This window comes from Manacus vitellinus, unplaced genomic scaffold (assembly GCF_001715985.3).
Source record: "Manacus vitellinus isolate BGI_N305 unplaced genomic scaffold, ASM171598v3 scaffold_6_pilon, whole genome shotgun sequence".
In the NCBI taxonomy this organism is placed as follows: domain Eukaryota; kingdom Metazoa; phylum Chordata; class Aves; order Passeriformes; family Pipridae; genus Manacus; species Manacus vitellinus.
Window position 1 is genome coordinate 36,941,156 of NW_021940750.1, and position 22,327 is coordinate 36,963,482.

At 43.5% G+C, this 22,327-nt stretch overlaps 1 protein-coding gene across 1 annotated transcript in view; it reads right to left on the reverse strand.

The window, feature by feature from the left end:
• RHOJ (ras homolog family member J) overlaps positions 1 to 22,327 on the reverse strand; it is a 61,913-nt gene that overhangs the window by 9,514 nt on the left and 30,072 nt on the right. The window contains exons 2-4 of the mRNA XM_008925828.3: positions 7,293 to 7,351; positions 1,805 to 1,969; positions 618 to 713 (exon numbers count right to left, since the gene is read on the reverse strand). Of these exons, the coding sequence (XP_008924076.1) occupies positions 618 to 713; positions 1,805 to 1,969; positions 7,293 to 7,351 (320 nt within the window). The remainder of the gene's footprint in view (positions 1 to 617; positions 714 to 1,804; positions 1,970 to 7,292; positions 7,352 to 22,327) is intronic.

Here is a 22,327-nt window from a genome sequence, read left to right on the forward strand (position 1 = left end):
GAAAGGTGCAATATCACAGAAACCTTGGGAATATCTTCTCTGCTGCTTGAGGTGCAAAGGATAAGCGAGAATCAAGTTGCCTGTGCTTTTGCAAGGGATAGGGATGAGTTCGACGTGAGGTGGCTGCCGAGAGGGGTTTGCCATATGCAACTGCTGGCAGAACCCTGAACAGGAAACACTTGACTTAAGTAAAATAGGCAGTAAAATTTGTTTGATGCCCATTTGCCACCTGCTGCCCTGTGTACCTTGATGCTTTGCTTTAGAGATGGGTCACAACACCAAACCTGACAGAATTCAAGAAATATTTGAACAATTCTCTCAAGCACATGGTGTGATTTTTGGGGTTGTCCTATGTATGGCCAGGAATTGGACTAGATGGTCTTTTTGGGTTCCTTCCAGCTCAGAATGTTCTACAATTTTATTATTCAACTGGGTATGGCAGCAGAAGTACAGGCTTAGGGGTTGCAATGAGTGCCTGGGTCCAGCCTGCTTGGACAGAGGCTTTAATCTCTGTCTAGGACCACCAACATGCCCTGGAGAAGTTCACCTTGAATGAAACAAACCCAATGGAAAGGTGTGATCAGTGGATTTCATGGGGCCTCAGGAAAAGCTCTTACCTCCTTTGCTAACTTCACCCCGTGCTCGTAGGTGAGTGGTTTCTCCTTCATGTAAAGCAGCCGTGCCAAAGTTTTGGGATCATCCCGGAGATCAATCTAGTAGAAAATACACAAACTCTGTGCTGTAATTCTTAAGACAGGTATTCATAGCTTTACAGACCCAGATAAAGGCATCTGTCCTCTCCCAGTGCATCTTGGAAAGTGTTGGGAGAAGCCTGAGCTCTACTGGCAGAGGCAGCTGCTGCAACCCTGCACTGCATCACCAAAAACCACCCTGACAGGCCAGACAGACACAGCTCAGTCTGACAGACTTGAAACAAAATCCTTTATTTCCATGGAAAACATCAAAGTGAAGTATTCTGGCATTTCAAACTCATCCACTTTCAGAGTGTGTGATCCAAAGGGTAATACTTTTATTTTTAAATGGGTGTTTCAGATTATTATTCCAGTTTAGAAAACAAAGCCAGTGTTTGAATGAATGACCTTTCCTATGGCATGAAGATTTTGGTTTTGACCAGAATTTGATCTGTTTCTTTAACTTGGCTTAGGTTACTCTCCAGTGTTCTGACATTTTCCAGAGAGTTGTATCCCTGCTCTCACATTCTCTAGTCACTCTGTGTCTTGGAAGCAAACCCATATTTAAGGGATTTTTATTTGATTGATAAATTTATAGATTTTAAGACCTAAATAAAGTGGTTTGATCATTCAGTCTAACAATCACTATAACACAAGCAGGATGGTGACTCACTAGTTGCAATGTTGATGTAAAAGCATGAAGGGAGGCTACTTCCTTCCCATGTCTCTAAGTCATTTGGTTAATTATTCCCATTCTTAAAATTTAGTTTGAAGTTTAGCTTCTGCTTTTAACCACAGACTTTGATGGTTTTTTTTCCCCTCACTGAAGGCCTGTGTGAAATCTTTTCTCCCTATAGGTATTTATGCCTTGTTGCCACATTAATATACATTTGAATAAAAAGATGAAATGAGTTCTACCCATCCAGACATCTGCATGTTGGTTTCCATTCCCAGTCCCTGAGTTTCCCTCCAATGGGAAAATCTGGCTGCATTTCACATAAGACATTCACAATAGGAGACCTTTCCACAGAGCTCAGCCTCCTGCCACCCCTGGGTGGAGTAGGATCACCCTCTCTCTGAAGCCCCCCCACAGTGCTCAGGAGAAGAATTACCTGTGTTCCTATGAGGACATAAGGCACGTTGGGCATGCAGACTTTCAGCTCAGGCACCCACTCCTCCTGGACGTTGTGGTAGGAGGCAGGATTCACCACCGAGAAGCAGATCAAGAACACGTCTGTGTTGGGGTAGGACAGGGGTCTCAGCTGGTTGTAGTCCTCCTGCCAGGGGAGAACAGCAAGAGTGTTATGAGGTGGGGATGACAGCAGATGGGGGCATTGTGTTGGCTCCACGTTGGCTCTTGATGAAGTGTTCAACACTTCTAACCTTCAGGGAGCTGCTGGGGGTGAAACCACCCCTTGTGAGACAGGGGAGCTGATTTGTCAACATCTTTATCCAAAAGAGCTGAAAGTTGCCCCCTTGCTGGAAGTGTTCAAGGCCAGGTTGGACAGGGCTGTGGTCAACCTGGTCTAGAGAAAGGTGTCCACCTCCACAGCAGGGAGGTTGCATTTAGATAATCCTGAAGGTCTCTTCCAACTAAATCATTCTATGATTCTGTGAACACATTTTGTTTGGGTGTGTATTATCCATGGAGATGTTGGTGCAGAGGCTAAATGTTAAATGTTAGTGCATTTGGTACCATCACAGTCTGCTGCACCAATGTGTCAGTCAGCAGAAGACACTCATATTGAAAGCAGATCAAATCCAGCCTGCAGTGCCTGGGTACATCACTGTGGGAGATTTAGTGTTTCCACAGGCCCTGGACAGGAGAAGGAGAGATGTTTTCTCTATGGGCTAGTAGCAGAGAGGGTAAATTTTCAAACAGCTCAAAGCACAGCTGTGTTGTGTCATGAGCTGGCTTTGATAGCTGAGTCTCAAGGAGGAATTTAAGTCTGTTTTCAGGCCTGAGAAGTTGAGAGTGAGCATGTGAAAGGGGTAGTCTGACAGTGAGAGCATATGTAGCTGTGTCTGGTGGGTACTGTTCAATGAAACCTGCTAGAAAGTTTCAGTGCAATGAAGCAGATGCTTTTTGAAGGGGATACATCTGTTTTGAAGGCCTTTTTGGGAGGTCCAGGTTCGAGAAAGGGGAAAGGAACACAAAGTCGGAGTGTGGGAAACAATAATACATGCTGCTGTCAAGCCTGACTGAGATCTAGATCTGCAGTTTATAGTTTCTGCATTCTGGGCAAGTCTCAAATCTCTGCAGTCTGGTCGCTTTTGTTTTTAACTGTATGAAAACTCAACTGCTGCAGATTTGTTTTGCAGATACCAAATAGTTAATAAAGGAAATAAAGCTAATAAAAGGGTGAAAAAAAGACACCCAGGTGCTGTTGCCTAGAATTGAGAACTTTTATTCTAGGTAGGAAAAAAACCCACATTAGGAGCGGGAGCAATACAAGCTGCTCTCTGTCCTGCAGGAGAAAGTGATGCAGGGCTATATCAGTGCATGCCCAGATGAGATGGTGTTTTAGTTCAGCCTTAATTCTACCCTGCTGTGGATGAGTCAACAAATGAGAGGGTTTAATCCTGAGTTGAGACTGGAAAATCTTCTTTCTGAAGTATTTTGTTCACTGACTATACAGTCATAAGTTGACCCATATTAGTTCTGAATGGAAACTAGTTTCCAAAATATACTCATGAATTATGTAAAAAGAGTCTTCTCCAACTGCTTCTTAAAAAACCACCCAAAACCTTATTTTTTTATTCTGAAAGGAAGTATGAGGCCAAATGTAGCTCCGTCTCATTAAAAAGTTTAAAGAAGCATCCTAAAACACAAACAAAATGTTTTGTTTTGTTAAACTGAATCTTCATTGTCCCAAGCCCACTTTGACAGGAAGAGTAAATTCCCAGTTACTACCTCCAGCCCTCACAGACACAGTATTTGGGGTAAAGCCAGAGTATTTTTCAGCTGACCTATGTCTGTCTTTCCAGTGGCATAGAAAGTGTTGATCTGAAGAAGGATTTACAAGAAAAGAGGAGGTGTTTCTGGATATATCACCTCCAAAGAAAGTGGATTCTCCATGTTCAGAGTATAGTAAGAAAAAACCCTCAGAGATGTTTGTGGGAATATCAGTGATGCAGTTCATGAAGAAGTAAAGTTGGTGAAAGGAGATGTGTACGAGGCTCTGGAGATGTCACCCAGCTTCCAGCAGTTAATAGAGGCAAAGTGATGGGATGGGATCAACAGAGCAATTGCATCACAGAGATGAACAGGTTTTATGCAAATATTGTGTGTTAGGAAGGCCTGACCTGATTAGGGAAAGTTGTTTTAATCCAGAAGATCCAACCTGAGATTAAGTATGTTTGTGGCTCAGCCAACACAGACTGACACCGGCAAAAGCCTTTTCTGTATTTTCTGTTTAATTGCTGCAAATCAGGCTCCTGACCCAGCCACACGATGGCAGCAAGCCCTCAAGAAATCCTCATTTAGGATTTTTTTGGAAAGAAATTGGCTAAATATAGACAGTTTCAATATTCCAGACGTGCATATTTAGATGGGATGGAACTTACCGTACCACTAAAATTACAGATTAAAGCCATGAGTGCTTTGCCTGGCTGTGACAGCTACAGGAGCACGCATTTAATTTTATTTTCCTTGTTCCTTTGGAGTCCCTAGAAAATCCTTTTTTAAGGAGGAGCATTCTTGATTTGAGTTATCAGCACAGAACATTATATAAACTGTAAGGAGGGACAGCCACAAGTCACGTAACAGAAGTCTTGTCTCCCACCAGGGCACATGGAAACACAGACACCTTAAAACACAAAGGCTGTGGATAAGAGTTGATCTGGGCTCCTGTGTCTGTGGGCTGACTCGAGCTTCCAAACAACATCAGACAAGGACGTTGTCTGTCTCTGTACGTACCTGCTCTCCAGGAGAAGGCTATAACACCTTGGACTGTGGCACTACAGTGTCATTTCTCAGTCAGAGATGGTCGAAGTCAAGCAAACAAATAGCATAAAAAAGGGACTGGACATTTGTATGGGTAAGGGACGTATCCAGAGGTGCTGCAGTGAGTGACAGTGGTGTTTGGGAAGGCACATGAGTCCTCACAGGTTTGGGCTGTGGCTGATCAATAATTTATTTTCCTCGTTCCTGCTTGCATTGTGCTGCCTGCTCTTCAGGGAGCACAAGGCTTCCCAGTTAACACCACTGGTTTGGCATGGAAATGTCAGTGCCACACCTGGCCTTACTGAGTTACTGTCTGTGACTTTCCAGGGCTGAGATACATTGACTAGTGTTGCTCCCTCCCCTCTTTTGCTGCCATCGGCTCAACAATGTTAGGGCCCCCCAAAAAAACCCCAAACTGGCCTTTTTAATGTTGCTGCCAAGTACGTTCCGTTAAAGCACTTTTGCACCTGAGTCCAGCCTGGGGCAAAAAGACCAGTTTTTTTCCTCCTAGGACTGTTTGTGCCAGGGATATAGAAAACCAGATACCCCAAATCTGGGGTCTCTGCCAGCTCTCCCTTCAGGCTGACAGAGGGTCCTGCTGCAGGAGTACATTTTCCAATTGTTATTTCATTAGCATATGTTTTATAGCATCGTAATGTCAGGGGCTATTTCTGGCTATGACTTCACACTGATGCCTTTGGAAAGCCACACAACACAAGGAGAAGGAGGGAGGAAACAACCCAGATGATCTGTCGTTATAGCTGGAGCATGTGGGAAGCATCATCCTTCCAGCCTCCATGGAGACACAATCTAGTCATCAAGGGGTGATTCATGCTCTGAGTTTGGACTAGATGGCCACGTCCTCCAGACCAAGGTCTGGGAGGGAGATGAGCCTGATGAGTTAGAAATAGGGCTTGGAGGCAGGTGTTGATCTGGCCAGTTTTAAGCAGGAGATGGCAAAATGATGTGGAGGAATAGATGAAGGGGTGAGGTTTGTCAAAGAGACAGATTTAATGTTCCTTCTGTCTCAGGAGGACAAAGAAGAGGAGGTGTTGCAGAGAAAATTGGTGGCAGGTGGAACTGTCAGCCCTACAGAACAAGTTGAAATATTAAGGCACTGGGTGAAATCTGACTGAGCAGTGAATATAACTCCAGTCTCACTTGTGAAGTCCTGCAGGTCTGCTGGACTGTGACATGTGCTCCAAGCTCTGCTTTTATGAGCACAGAAGATTGAACAGGCTTTGGACATGGAACAAGGACTTGGGTCATATTTTGGGACTGGCTTTTGGATCATCTGTTTGTGCCATGTCAATAGAATGGATGAGTGGACTTAGGGGCCACCAAGCTAACTATGAAGTGAGTGTTGCTGCCTTCAGAAACATGATAGGAATAAAATTAAAGGACGTGAAACCCAGAGCATCAAAACCTCAGTCCTGCTGAGTGCAGGCTTTCTGGAAGTGACAGTCTGTTCTGGTGTGGGTTTTCTGATCTCTCTGCATACTGCTGCAAAGTATATTCTGGAAGAAGTGGCCTTTTGCAGACAGGAGAGTCTCGTTCTGTATTGTCTGTGCATTTCATAGCAGTCAGTCATGGCCAAAACCAGTACAGCCAAGAAGTGCTCCTGATGAAAGCAAAGCCCTGCATCCAGGGTTAGCGGAAACAAGAGAGAGTAAAGTTCCCAAATCTACTTTCTCTCCTGCTGGCTCCAGTGCCAGTTCTGACTGGAGGAGCTGGTGGATGCAGGTTATAACCTCCCCAGGGTGTGAAGGATCCAGAACCTGCTCCCTCCCCTCTCAGCAGGTGATTTTCTGCAAGGTTTCTGTGCAGATTGTGGCTCTTTCTTTATTTTGCCTGTCACTGGCACTGGGAGGTAGGAGAAGGAAATATCACCACAAAAATCTGTTGCTCCCTGTACCTTCTTCTGCCCTTCTACTGGCAGAGCAAAGCATGAGAATTACTTTTTCCTCCTCTCCAGGGGGTGGAATTATTCTGCAAACTTTGGGTGCAATCACACCATATCAGACCATGGACAGTAAAAGCATTCTATATGTAAGTAAACATGGGATACAGACTCCCCTGTAATGGACATCCTTGACCTCGGAGAAGGATAGTGGGATGGATGCCAATCTGGCTGGGTTACCACTTAAAAAGTCAATAGCTGGTGACTGATAGACTGGTGCTGTATTATATTAGTTTTCTGATCTTGGAACTGGGACTTCTCTGTGTCTTCAATGCCACCATGTGGTAAAGGTAAGAAAACACTGAGTATATGAAACATCATGTTTGTAGAAGAAGGTGGATATATGGGAAGCTGAACGGCCTCATCAGAATACCTTTGGTATTTTGATTAGAGGAAATACAGTCTCAGGGATGAATGTATTTGTGTGTGTTTTATAGGTGAGCCAGAATGAAATGTAGAAAATGAGAAATGTAGAAAGGAATGTAGAAAACGAGAAGGTCAGCAGTTCAACCATTGCAGCTCACAAGTGGTTGTTAATATTTGTTAAAAAAAAACCCCAAACCCACAAATATCATGAACAACAAATCCCAGTATATGGTAGTAACAAAAAAACAAATCAAAAGAAGAAAAAAAAAACCCCACAAAACAAGAGCACATGGGAAAGGAAAATGATAAATATTTTGCAGTAATTTACCTGCCCGGCAGTATCATAGAGTCCCAGCAAGTGTTGTTGTCCTCCCACAGTCACTGTTACTGGAAGAAAGAAACAAGAGTTGTTGTTTATGCACAAGTCAGTGGCCTCATTTTTATCTGCTTTAGTCCTAAAATGCCAATAGACCCTTGTACTAGACATAGTAGCACGTGTCTTACAATGGGCATCCTAAACCAAGCACATCTATTCAACCCAAATTGAAGGCAACCTAAATTCACAACAAAAGCAAATTCTTTATGCCAAGCTCTTATATCTGTAAAGGCAAGCAAGGGTGACGAGCTGCACACATGGCTGCCATCAGGGACAGGAAACTTTTGTTTCTCTCTCTTCAGCCACCAGCTGACCACCACGGATTGAAAGCACAGAATTCCTGTCTCCCCACCACAGGCATTGGGGTAGGTTTGCCATGGATCACTGAGAGGGTTTTTTTATTACTTTATTTCTTCCAGGCTGTGAAATGATGGAGCATTCAGCAGTGGCTGATGTTTGGTGGGTCTCAGTGGAGGTGAAGCCTGTCCTGCCCTTCTTCAGGCAATCGCAGGCAAAATGGCAGTGCTTAGTACTTGGGGCTGTGGTGGATGCACTGAAGGACAAGAAGGAAGAGAAGCATTAATATGTGCAGGGAAGTTGACCAGATTCTGTTACAAATGATGGAAAGCGTGGTTTAATTTATTGATCACATTTGGCACATTTACTCCTTTTGCAGAATTCACTTTGAACTTCATTTTGAGCCCATTGACACATTTTGAGCCTATTGACATTGACAAAAATGTTTTCTCATTATCTTTGGATGAATCCCATTATTATCTGATCTCTTAACCAGTGTTATTTTGTATAAAGGACATGATTTGGGTTAAGGACATGATTTGGGTTAACGACATTTAGTTAACCAGTTAATCTGTTTAAATCTTGCCTCTCAACTGGAAAGAAAGAAGGACAATCCAGTTCCATCCATTAGTCAACAGGAACTTTTAACATTCATCATGAAGGTTGCTTAAAATAATGGTATTTTTGCAGCATATGGACTATTACATTTTATTTAAACCTGAGGGAAAAATGCTGGAATGAACACAGAGCTATGGCTGGGGTAGGGGGGCTGGGACTGATGCCCATCATCTGATCACAACTTGCAGCTAATGAGGTCTGGGAATGAGTAATGGTTACTTTGGGCAAAGAGGAGGCTTGAAAACATCACACAGGCTCTGGCTGATTTTTTTTTAGCGATAAAAGTTTTGCAGGAGAAAAGCACCTACCAATTTATGGAATTTAATAGCTCCTGCACTGGGGAACAATGTCCTGCTTGAAATCTCTTAGCCTCGAAGCCTCTGTCAGTGTGACTGGACAGGCTGATTATTCAGCAGCTTTACTTGCTTGCAAAGCGACACAGTGATTTTGCCAGCACATAAACAGAGCAAACCTGACATCCTGGAAGCACCAAAGGCTCAGTGAAGACCAGACTTGCTGATGAGAGCAGGATGGGCTGCACTGACCCGCCGCTGGGGTTGCCTTGTGATGTGCACTGAGAGAGGAGATGGGAAAGGGGCCGAGACCCCTCCTCCCTCTCCTCAGCTCAGGAGGCAGCATGTGCAGCTCCCAGGGGAACTCAGAATGGGGCTGGCTGTTAAGCATGGATGCCCAAGGGTGGAAGAGCCCAGGGAAGAGGTACCAGGGTGGGGAGATGGGTCTCAATGCAGACAGGAGATAATCCACATGCCCCATCCCCTTCCTTCAACCTGACTTGAATAAAGTAATTTGAACTAATCCTCCCTGCAGCCCTGGTTTTCAACTTCTTGTGGTGTGGGGAGTCCCAGAATGTCCTAGTAGAGGTATGAACTGTGTAAGTTTACTGACCACATGCCTGTTTTTCTTAGCTCCCTTCTCAGAAGCAGTGGGGGTTACAGGTGGTCCGGCACAGCTCACTGGAGGCAGTGGGAAATGTGCATTTTTTTCCCAGTTGCAACCTTGGCCGGCCTCCAATCTGCCCCTGTGCCAAGAAATGCAGGAACCAGACCCATTCTGCTGGTTTTACTATGCTCAAGGACCAGCTGTGGGAAGATGTAATGTGCCCTTCAACTGAAGGCAATTTTCCAACTGCAGCGCTCAGCTGGCCGAGGTGGTGTTTAGAGTTATCCAGTTCAGCCTCTCCTGCTGGCTAACCCTGAGAACAGCCAAACTGAGCTGGGTCCTGCTTGCAAAGACCAGCTCTGGTCTTTAGTGTTTTAAAAACTTAAAAGTCGCACTTAAATTTACTCTGCTGTGAAACTTTGCTGGCCCGTTTCTTTCTTGGTGGCATCTGACTGACAGAGCTATGCTGGCAAAAAGCCCTGGTGCAGCTACAAACTGCTGCCTTGTTCCAGTAATTAATATAGTTTGGAGATAAGCTGTTTGGTAGAGGACCAATCTGTCTCTGCTGCCAGAAGGATATAACCCCTAAACTATTATCTGTGTTTTGTGGTCCATGAAGTCACAGTGGATATTTTGCAACAGGTCTGTGGAGCCACACACTGAGCAGTGATTGATAGTTTGTGCAGTTCAGTTTGGCTCTTGGTGACCTCTGGGAAATGCTGAGGGGAAGAAAGAGATAGGTAGTGTCCTCCCATTACTCTTCCCAAACACAAGGTCTAAGAAATGCAAGGGTGTTTTGAAAAATACACCCTAAGTCTACCCAGCTTGCATATCACATTTTAATTCTCCTTATAGCCTCCTCTCCTGCCTCTTACAGGCTCTGCTGTGATTTTTGTGGGGTACCAGTGCTATATTTTTATTTTTTATCCTTTTCTTTTTATCTCTTTCTTTTTCTCCTTTTTATTTTTTCATTGTTTTCTTTTCTTTTTTTTCTCCTGCCTTTTCTTTGGCCCATCCACCTTTTATATTTTCTTTCTTCTTGTCGATTGTTCTGTCTCATCATCAGAAGATATTCTTCCTGTCCATATTACTTCTCTGAGTTTGCAGCTACCACCTCAGAAAAAATTGTCTTGTTGGCTAAACTTCAGCAACAGGCAAACTGTTGTCTTTGGATCCCTGGCTGTGAATGCAGTGGGGACCACATGGCTCACGCTGGCAAATCAAATAATCCCTGGATCTTGAAACAGCGATGTCTAGATTAATGTATTGGTGCTGAAATTTCCACCACACTTTCAAGCAGGCAAAACAGATGTCAAAATAAATGGCTTTTGCCTGTGAAAACTTCATGGTATTTTTTTAAGAAAAGTTTATCAGTCTACCTCTGTCAGACTGCTCAGAGTATCCACTTGGTAGGTCGTATTTACGAGCTGAGATTGCCCTGCTAGATTTGTAGGTCTTACTTTTGGCTTTATTCCAGTTTACTTTTACTTACCCTGTTAGTATCTTTTCCTGTTCTCTCAGTGACCAAGCCTATGGGAAGCCAATGCGGAATTCCTTTCCAGTCACTGGGGTAATGCAGGCTCCTTTACAGGCTCGTGAACTCGGCTTTATGAGCAGTCTTGGAGTAACAAGACAAATATGAACACTCCTTGCCATTTACTGTCTCTATTGATATATTGATTAAGCACTGAAATGATCTGGCCTTTAACACTGAGTGCAGTGGGGACTGCAGTAAAATGAGGCTGAATTCTTGCACAGTCCTGGCTCTCATTTGGCTCCAGTCTGGGTTGCATCAGATGATGCAACAGGGCAGATGTTCGCCTCCTTTCATTAGGTGGTGTTACCAAGTGCTGGATATGTAAAACACTGCTTTGAAAATGATAGTTAGATCATAATTTAGCTCGGTATTGCTTGCTACAGTTTGAGTAACTGTCTTGGGTCACCTCCAGGGCTTTGTTGCAGGTCTGTATGCCTGGGGGTTCTGCTAATGGGCTTCAACACAGAGCTTGAAGACCACAGCAGAAGGGCAAGGTGCTAGGTGGAGGTATTGTGTGGGATGGATCTGGAGTGTGGACCATGAACTGGTCTGAGCTGGGAGCTCTCTTTTGAAATAAGTGGTCAGTTTGTGTTCCTGGGGACAATATGACAATTCTCATTGGTGTTCTTCATGCCCAGATTGCTCCAGATCCAGCTGTCTGTGGTCAATCTTTGCCAAACTCTTCTCTCATTGGGCTTTGTTTGCTAGTAGCAAAACCCTGGTGACTTTGTGGGTCGGAACTGTACCCATGGAAGAGCCCTTCAGCCACACAACAGCAATGTTCATAGTCTGCACTGACAGAAATGGGAAACATAATGTCTGCTGCACTCACAGATCTTACGTTTGACTGATAGTGCAAAGCAACACATATGGTATGACACCAAACTAGGACGCAATTGTGGCACAGGAGAGTGGATGTGCACATCACAGGGAATTTTTCCATGCCAGTGAAGAATTGCTTGCAGAACCCAAAGACTGTGAAACCACTGACACAACAGCTAAGCAATGTTTAATAGGACACCACATGGGAAGAGTCATCTATTTATTCTAGTGCCTTCCTGCCAGCAAATTAAGGTCCAGATGCTTTGGAGAGAGATGCCAGAAGCCTGAGAGCAAGGAGAGATGGTAGCACCTGCCTGGATGGAAAGACTTCATCATGTTTTTGGGTAAATTAGTTTGCCTTAAGCCTCCAACTTTCACAAGGGCCATCTTCTGCCCTAGTCAGCAAGCTCTGAGTATTAGTTTATACATTTGTCTGTTCGCTATGATTATATGCACCAGATGAATGTTACTTAACACAGACTAGTCACAGAATGACAAAATGGCTGAGTTGGAAGGATCACGTGGTTCCAACCTCCCTGCCATGGGCAGAGACACCTTTCACTAGACCAAGTTACTCAAAACCTCATCCAGTCTGGCCTTGAACACTTCCTGGGATAGCCATAGTATGAGAACAATTGCAATTCTGGCTGACCTGCTGGCAGTAGAAATGCCCAATTCGGTTTCATTTACAGCTGGGAAAAGGTAAAATCAGAAAACAGAAAAAAGAGCAATTTTTGGTCAGCTGCAGTGAAGTTTAGATGGAAGTTTTGTATTCCTACTGCTTTAAGTGCTGGGCAGACACTTGACCAAATTTTTCATTTCCAAAAAGAAAGTTCTTTCCATGTGTGTTGTGTGTTTTATAGATTTCCTTTCACTTCCAAAGGTGCTGGTGCATATAGGCCTCACCAAAGAGCAGTACTTTTTCAAACTCTTGGCTTCAGCTTGTGCCCAGTCTCACAAAACTACTTCAAACCAAACTTCTTTGCTCCTCTATGTACTTCTCAGGTGAAGATCTGCATAAAACTGTAACTGAATCTGATCAATGTATTAAATAAGGGTCAGATATTAAGGAGGAGGGGTAACAATGGGAAATAATACGAATAATACTTTTGTCTCTAGAATACAAATGTGCACACATATGCAGACGTACTCTATGCATAAAATACACAAATGTACATATGTTTCCAGTTTCTAGCTTAACAAAATTTTCAGCTATAGAATGAAATGTTTTGCTTTGACTTGGGGTACCCTAATCATGCCTGAAAGGGGAAGGATTCATATTCACAGAGGAACACAGACCTTATTGGAAAAAATAATGGGAAACCTGCTGCATATTCAGTGGCAGGGACTGGAACAACAGTGTCACCTCGGAGGACTCGAGCAGCTCCCAGGGAGGTAAGAAATGAATCTCCTTCTCCTCAGTCAGGGTGCTAAATGAAGAAGCTGGTACACCTTCTTCCTTTTTAGTATGCCCTAAATCTGCTGCAACACTAATCTATAAAATCAGAACATTTTCAACAATGCCAGAACCATTCATTCTCAGTTTCCTCCATGTTCTTTACCAGATTTATTGTTGTTCATGTAAATAGAGTCCACCTGCAATTGTGAGGGGGTTTTGTCCTTTTATAGGTGCTTTCCTCAGCAAAGATTTGAGGTAAGAGTTGAGATCCTCAGAAATGGGCACCAGTCAATGATTTCCCAGCATGTTCCCAGCATGTTCCCCCATTCCCTCCTTCATGACAAACAAGATCTGATTACAGCCAAATTGATGTTCTACCTCAGCCTTACCCTGCAGCTTAGCAACATTCTTCTGAAAAGAAAATCAAACTGATGCTATTTTGCCCTGTAATTGGCCTAAATACTGCTCTTTAGATGTAAATTGTACCAAATGCTTTTAATTGCTCCTGTAATCATCTACCACTAGTCATACAGACCTCTGAGAGACAGAGTTTTCCAAAAGAAGGGCTCTGAGTAAACCTCTCCACTTTCTGTCACCTCATCAATGGATGAGATCTATGTTCTGCTGAGCAAATACTTTTGCCCATCTGATATTTACAATATCTGAAAAACATTTCCAGTCTGCTCTCAGTGGTGGGAGTACAGAGAGGCCTCCAGGGCTGGGATTCAGCCGATTTCATTCCGTGAAGCTTTTGGTCTTAATGAGGTGGTGAGGAATTTGCTGCTTTGTCTTTAGGCCACAGATATTTAATGATTTTAAAGCCAGATAGAATTCACAGCATCATTTATTCTGCTCTAAATAGCTTATCTAGTGTCTTCCTACAAGGCATATTTTCTTGTTCTTGTATCATTCTTGTAGCTTTTTTCCGAATTCTTTGTCAGGCAGTTGCTGTGACCAGACAGTGGGGTCTAGCAATGGTTTCATTAGTGATCTAGCCAGAGGTAACATGACTTTCCTATTCCTACCTGTCATCCCTCAATGGCTCATCTAAAGCTCTCATTGGTCGGTTATTCCCATTATTTAATGAGCCTTGCAGTACTTTATTTCTGTCTTAAGGCTAAAGTCCAGTAATTCTTGGCTTCTGTATTTTCAGGCCTTTTTATTACATTCTTTTTAACTCTGTTGGTTGTATGGAAAATCTGGAGACTGTAACTCAAAGCACCCACTGATGGCATCTCACGGAAGGGGAGGCAAACAGCCACGATCCTGTGATGCTCCCATAGCATGGAAGTCACCATTAAGGGCTTTTAGAAGTTTGGGATTGTCTGTGCAGTGACAAGCTTTTTCAACAGAATGTCTCAGGTCAGAGAAGCGATATCTAAATACTTTTCAATGTTTCCTTTCCAGACATCTCTCCACTGTCTCTAGGGATTGCTCTTCACCTTGAGCTCTTATCTCTCACATAAGGCAAGGGGCACCCCTCTCCCCTCTGCCTTGTCCATACAGGTTTGAAGGTTCCACTGGAATTAGTGGAAAAATGCCCAACCCTGACTCATGTTGCAGCTTCACTGGGGAAGCAGGCTGACACCAAATGACAGCTCTATTGTCTCATTTTGCGAAGGCAACAGATTCATCTAGACAATGTCATCCTAGAGAAGGATTTATGACTTGTTGTATGTGGGTTTTTTGCATCTTGAGAGGAAAAACGATGCAGCTTTTCACAGCTGGGTATTTGCTACTCAAGAGACAGCAAACAGAGGAGATGTACCAGTTCACCAATCATTTTTAATCAAGCAACTCGTATGAAATGTTCTAAATCTTTCAAAACACGTTGAGAAGTCAGACTTCAGCGTTGTCCAGCTCACATGACACAGAACACAAAAGCAGTGGAGGTTGATTATGAACATGAAGCAGAATGAATCTGGTCCAGAAATGGATGAAAGAGAATGGAAACTCCCAAAGCTTTCAGAACAAGCACAACACTACAAGACGAGCCAGCTTCTTCGCAGTCTGGGACACTACTTATTTATAGACAGCATGAATGAAGTTCATTTATCGGAATCATCGAACTCATTGTTTGTAAAATCAGCACTGGAGGATTTCCCCTGCATCTCCATGAATTATTGCTGTACTAATCAATCCTTGAACAAATTCAACTTCGCTGATAGCAGAGTCCAAGGAATCTCGGGGTCTCTGTTTACAAGAAAACCATGCCCGGCTTCTCCAGTAATACAAGTACTGAGAGAGCTCTTGAGACCTCGAGGTTATGTAAAGCTGTGCTGGACAGAAAAGCTGAACACGATTATAGTGCTTGGGGAATTGAAGAACAATTGACATTGTGTCTAAGAGAGCGTTTTCTTAGATTTTGTTCTGTCTTAAATGGAGGGCTGTGCACTGCCACAGACTGGGAGGTGCTTCCTGAGTGTTTCAGCTCACTGTGCACCATCAGCTGTCCTCACGGAAGGCAGTTCTGCTCCAGAGTTAGAAACTAATAATAACTGCTTAGCTAAATGCACTAAATTTGCAGGCAAATAGACTCTGATGTATGCATTTTAATGATAATCTGACTGAAGGTCTTTTTACTCTTTGCTGAAAATAACAGCACTAAGTCCAACCAAGTGCTAAACAGAGAAACAACTGTAGCATTAAGCAATATAAATAGATAGAATCTGAACATATTATTAAAAATATTAGGATTGTTCCTAAACAATGAAGAATACTGGATATCTTCTTAACCCAGATGGAGGGGAAGTGCCCTTTCTGAAACCACATGATTGTCTGTGGCATTGAGATGCATGAAAGAACAAAATTTTGGCTATATCTGGAGTGTAAACCTATTAAGAAAAAAAAAAGGCAACATGTAGATTATATTTCATATTTTTTACTTTACTAAATATTTTGAAGTCTCCATCATCATAGCACAGTATTTAGGAGTATCTATTTTTCAAGAGGTGGTCTGATGACCCAAGTAAATAGCTCTGAGATTATTAAAAGTAACTGATATTTGAAGCAATCTTATTAGTATGTTAACTAGCTGACCTGACCTGTAAAAGATCAGACACTACAGCATTTTCAGTTTCTTTTAACACAGATAAAGTCAGTCAAGATTCTTTATCAACTGCTTACTGAAACCTAATGCTGAAGGATGTATTTGGAGTGTCCTAAGGGTGATGCTGAGATCATGGTAAGCAAAGCAAAAAGTGTGAATTTTACTCCAAGGAGAAGAACTGGAAATAAAGTGAGAAAAATGTGGGAATAAATTGATCTTTTGCCTATTTTTCTGGCTTCTTTCTCCTGCCTGTGTGAGGGAAAAGTCATTCCTTTAACTCAACTGAGCGCTGGGGAAAAGAATATCTCCAAAGTTATGTCAGGTATCTGGTTATCAAGGGAGCATGAGACTTGGTAAATAGCATCAGAATAAATGGAAGATCAGTGGCAAACCAAGACAGATTTCACTGAAATGTATCCAGGCAATACACAGGATGTTTCCCAGAGCATGGGAGGACAGGTCTCTCTGTGTGGCTGGGAGGAATCAAGGCAGCTCTGCTCTACACTTCTTGCAAGTGTAGATCTGCTTCTGATCCTGCTCAAGGATCAGAGCTAGTGGATTTTTTGCCTAAAAGGGAGAGGAAAGCACTCTGGACAGGCAGTGCTGCCTGACAGCTCTGGCTCTTTGCTCTACATATCTTTCTAAAACCTGTGATGATCTGCCTTGGTGTGGGTCAGGTGGCAGTGGGAGCAGATAATGCTGATGGAAGGGCACTAAACATCTGCTCTGCAGTTGCCCTCACTGTGGGCTGGATCTTCAGATGATGTAGTAACTCTATCACAGTGACTTATACTGGCAGAAGGCTCTGTGCTCTGTACTTCACAGAGATTCCAGGTTCTTGGTGAGAAAGAGACCACAGTAGAAGCAGTTTAATATTCAGCAGCTACAACATTAGTGGACTGAATTCTTTGAGGATTTTGAGACTGAAAAATTGGGGTACTTTCATTTCCTGGGCTCCCGAAGAGTTCCTGGCTGAGTGACCAAGGGGAGGCAGTTTATGCTGGCCAAGCTGGTTCCCAGTATCGCCCCCATTAATCAACACTGGTAATTGTGGTGGAATAGCCAAGGAATGAGGGTGTGTAACTAAGATGGACTTCCATTAGATGCTGTGTCACGGTTGGGGAGAGATGTTACCCCAGCAACATCATCAGTACTAGAGCTGGCAGTGCACTATGGCACATCCTACCACTGGTGGACGTGATTCAGGGGGAAAAATGGCTTTTCTGCTTGCCAGCATCTTCAACAAAAAAGTACGGATGCCACAACTAGAAAGGAAGAAATATTTGTGTATGTATACACAGAAGAGGACAGGAGTGTGTCTTCTATAAGAACCTGATAATAGGGGAAATATGATTGATGTGCAGGAGTACAAACCAGGAAGCAGCCACAGCTTGGCTACTGTCTGTGCAAAGAGCCAGAGACTGCTCTTTACACTCAGTGCCAGATGAGATGGGCAGGCCTGTCCTGAGGTATCTAAAGCAAAGATGTAGCTAATGATGGGTTGAGATGTTTTGGGAGCAAAATTTGGGCACAGATGTGTGGGACACGTGTCTCTGTGTGTGTGTGTTTGTTTGTGTGTGTCTCAGCCGCTTCCATGAGCATTTGAGCAAGATCTCTGCAGTCAGACCCACTCTCTGGCTCAGAGAGCAGAGCAATGCCTCGGGCATAATTCCAGAGTTAGGGCAGTGCAACTTAAAATAGCATCTGATGAGTTAGAGTAGTGTGACTTAAAATAGCATCTGGTCCTCTGAGCTGTGAACCTCTGGGGCAGGGGCACGTTTGGCACACTGAACTGAATCCAGCAGGCTCCAGTGGAAGGCTACTAAGGTCAGTGTGAGAGGTCAGGAGCATCAGGTTTGCCCAAACTCCAGTGCTTCTACAGCTGAAGTTTTACATACTGTGAATCGTGTTTTGGGCAGGGAAAAGATTAAATGAGGTTTTGCAGACCCTTTCAACATCAACCTCTCTGATGCTTTGTCTGCATCTTGTTTAAGTCTGACCTTAATTCTGGCTTTTCCCATGCATGTTTCCCCACGAGGCATTGCTTGAGAGGCTTGAAAACAAAGTACCTGTTCCTGAATCCAAGGAGTATCACAGCAGAAACTCTACTTTGCATTTCCAAGAATCAGGCCCATTGTCCTTAGCACCAGGACCAAACCTCAGCTGCTATTTACCCTGCAGCTTGCAGAGATCAGCCAAACATTTGGGCAGCAGCTCTAAGTCTGTATGACTTAAGAAGCAGAAATGTTAAACGCTGTAAACAAAAATCTTGGAGGTATTTAAACTTTCTGATAAGAAAATCTGTAGGTAGGAATTATTTTTTTTTTCCTGGCTACCACAATGGTTTTAAATTCTGTTAATGTTTTCTCTACGCCCTGCTGAGAATCCCTCCACTTTCCTGTCCAGCGTGGCAGCCACTGCAGACAATGAAGTGATTGTAATGTTGGAAAAGCAACAGATGAAGATGGATGAAGTGCCTGGTCTTAACCCTCTGCGTGTTTGTGTGTGTGCCTGTGAAAGGGAGAGGTGAGAGCAAACCTGAGCATTGGATACCCTTATCCTTTATGTGATATCCCATGACCTCAGAAAGGTAATTTCTACCACTAGGGATAGTTTGGTGGCCCTTCCAGCACAGAACTGGGTCTTGCAGCCTCCTCCTGGGAGAGCATGTTGGCTGCAGCCCAGTCCTGGGTGTACAGAAGAGGTGCTGAAGCGCCTGGTTGAGCCGTGGCCAGAGGATTTTTCCTTTGGACAGAAAAAAAAATAAATCCAAATTCCTGTGTAGAGCTGGAGAGGAATTTTCAGCTAGAAAATGTGATTTCTACAGAATCAGAAGTTTCCATGGGAAACTATCACTTTCAACAGAAGAGTTCAGATGTTTCCACTGGCAGAAATGAGGTGAAATGGTGTGAATTGATTGACCCTGATCTGAACTGTTCCCTCTGTTAAAAAGACCTGAACCAGTTTATCTAAAGCTGTTTCCCTGCCGTGGTAGTGACTCTTTTTTATATATAGAAACATTGTTCTTATGAAAACTTTTAAATTTTTTACCTTTAATTCCCATGTACAGTGAAAATGGATTCTGAATTACGTAGCTTTTCCAAGCAGCAGGAATGTGTGACGGCTTTCTGCTCTAACCAAAGCTCTTTAAACTTTTAACTCTTAGGTTAGGGTTAATTAATTTAACTTTTCTGTTAATATTTCCATGCTTGAATGCAATTTTTAGAATCAAATGTTCTAATTCAGCTGTATTTCCAGGAATGTCTTGCACTCTCTGTTAGCTGTAACTCCATTTAGACTGTATTTACTCTTGAAAAGATTTATTAGGTTTAATTCACCTTCTCTTCCACCTTGTGAACATCAGAGGCAGCTCTGCTGAACTCAGAGGAGTTACTTTCAGTTGTGGGAAACATCAATCATGTAACTGGAAAAACAGGTGAACTAATTTTGAGACAAGCAGCATATATTTTAATGTAAATTGCTGTTAAAATGTTATTATCTTAAAATGCAATGGTCAATAGGTGGAGACAGCAGAAATTTATGATGAAATGATTATTTTTTATAACATTTCATTTTTTTCCTTAGGTGGAAAAGGAACATAATCAGCAAAACACAGGGTAGCAGCAGGCAGCTCAATTAAAAAATCAAAATATTAGCCTATATGAAACTGGGCATTTCTCCAAATTATTCTTTTACCTGGCAGAAAAATTATTTATTTTCCACCTAGCTTTATTTAAGGCTGTATTTGCTTAGGGATTGACTGAAATACACTCTTAAGTATTCTGAGAAAGCATCTTAAACATCATACCTGACAATTTTTTCTGTTTCCCACTGCTCTCCCAAAAACCCTACAGTTCATTCCTCCATTTTTTCTGGAGCTTTAATCTATATTAGAAAATGTTGACACACTTCTTCAGCTACATAAAAGTTCCACTAATGGGGATCACATCTAACTTCAGAGGGAAGGGACTTTGAAGAAAAATCACAGAAAATTGCAAATAAAGAAGAAATGAATCAAGGTAGAAAACCCAGAGCTACTTCCCGCTATTGATTACCAAGTATGATGTGAATTTTGCCTTTGATTTGAGTTACTGCTTAGCACAGTGAACGGATTTTAAGCAGCATATTTTACATGATCAGATACATGAAGAGCCTTGTTTTTAAGAGAGACATTGTTCTCCCTTTCTATTTATACAGTGGCAACACCTCAGATGATGACTCCATTGTACTAGGCCGGCGCAAACAGCCAGAGGGAGGCCACCCTGGCCCTGCAGAGCAAGCACGCCAACAATGAAGGTGGAGAAAGGAAATTTCCTGTTTTGCGGCAAGGGAGACAAGGTGCACAGAGGGGATGTGGCTCTTCAGGGCCGTGCCGGGCAGATGGAGTGAAAAAGCCTGAGCCTTAGTCTGTGGCTTCATCTCAACACAGTGACTGGGTTTGGCCATTGCTGCAGGCTGCACATCCTGCTGGGTGGTCACAGGATCACAGAATCAAATAGGTTGGAAAAGACCTCTGAGATCATCGAGTCCAACCTGTGGCCCAACACCATAAGTGCCATGTCCAGCCTTTCCTTCGACATCTCCACTCCTGTGACTCCAGTGGAGTGACTCCACTCCACCCCTGAGCAGCCTGTTCTAATGCCTAATCACCATTTCTGTGAAGAAATTCCTCCTGATGTCCAACCTAAACCTCTGCTGGCACAGCTTAAGACTATGTCCTCTTGTCCTGTCGCTTGTTGCCGGGGACAAGAGACCATCCCCCACCTGGCTACACCCTCCTTTCAGGCAGTTGTAGAGAGCAGTAAGGTCTCCCCTGAGCCTTCTCTTCTCCAGGCTGAATAACCCCAGCTCCCCCAGCCTCTCCTCATGGGATTTGTGCTCCAGATCCTACCCCAGCTTTGTTGCCCTTCTTTGGACCCTCTCCAGCACCTCAGTGTCTTTCCTGAATTGAGGGGCCCAGAACTGGGCACAGCACTCAAGGTGTGGCCTCAGATTCTGTACATTGCATCCTGCCCATCCCTGGGTCACAGAATCATGGAATCATAGAATTATTAAGGCTCCAAGTCCATCCTTTGACCAATACCACCACACCCACTAAACCATAGGGTGAGGTGCCATGTCTGCTCATTTTGTGGACACTTTTGCTCTGGCAGGTGCCTGGGGCAGCAGGGAACAGGGTGCATTGCCCAAGTGTACTTTAGGAAAGCGGGAGTCCCTGCAATATTTTATTTGAACTGATTTCCCTGACAACATGATTAGCGTGGTGAAACATCGCTGCTGCTGGGAATTGATGTTGAACATCAGCTGGGCAAGGGCTCACCTTGGCTGCAGCTGCCTGGCAGGGCTTGTTTCTCTGCAGTGACTGGGATGTTGCTGAGTTTTCAGGCATTCTGTAATTTTCCATTGGTTTCTAGTGAAACAGTGCTGATGCTTGTATTAAAAGACACCTCAGAGTCTCGTGCTGACTTTGTCCAGAGCTGAACTCATCAGATAATGTTTTCTCCCAGTTTCTGCCCTGCCAAAACAACATGTCTGACAAGCACACAGAAATCCATTCAGAAAGTGCATCTTCAAAGAAATCAGGCTACCAGATTAAGTGAAATAGATATTAACTCAGAAGCCTCTGAACTAGCTCAAATGGACTCTTCTGCTGGGAGAAAAGTCAAATTGTATGATTTTTTTTCTCTAATTTAAAAGGATTTGGAGCATTTTTGTGCATTCTCATAGCAACAGATTTATAAAAGACTGAGAAACTCTCAACTCCCTGCTTTGGTGTCACAAAAATGGAGTGAAAAAAATAGTCTGCATCATTTTAAAACAAGCCCAGTGAAAAACCAGGGGTTATTGGAATGACAGTAAACCAGACTGTGGCTGAGCATGTGCAGATGCATGTGGTCATTTCCCTGTAGCAGTGAATGAGCACATATTACCTGACCTTAAATATTCTCATGATAAAAACAGGTAAAAACAGGGCAGGTAAAGCAACCTGTGATATTCTTAGGGTGGTGGGGCACTGGAACAGGCTGCCCAGAGAAGTTTTGGGTGGCCCATCACTGGAAGTGTTCAAGGCCAGGCTGGATGGGGCTTTGAGCAACCTGGTCTAGTGGAAATTGCCACCCCCATGGCAGGGGGGTCAAAACTAGGTCATCTTTAAGGTCACATCCAATCCAAACCATTCTATGATTCTGTGATTCTTGGGTGGGTTTAGGCATTTTGTGCTGCACCCTCTGACTCATGCCAGTGGTGCGAGAAAGCTCTGGGGTTGAGCACTGGTTTAGCAGAGCTCCAGGGATGGGAACTCGGAGTTGCATGGGTTATAGAGGGGCCAGGGCTCCCATCTATCAACACCAAACTGGACTTTGGAG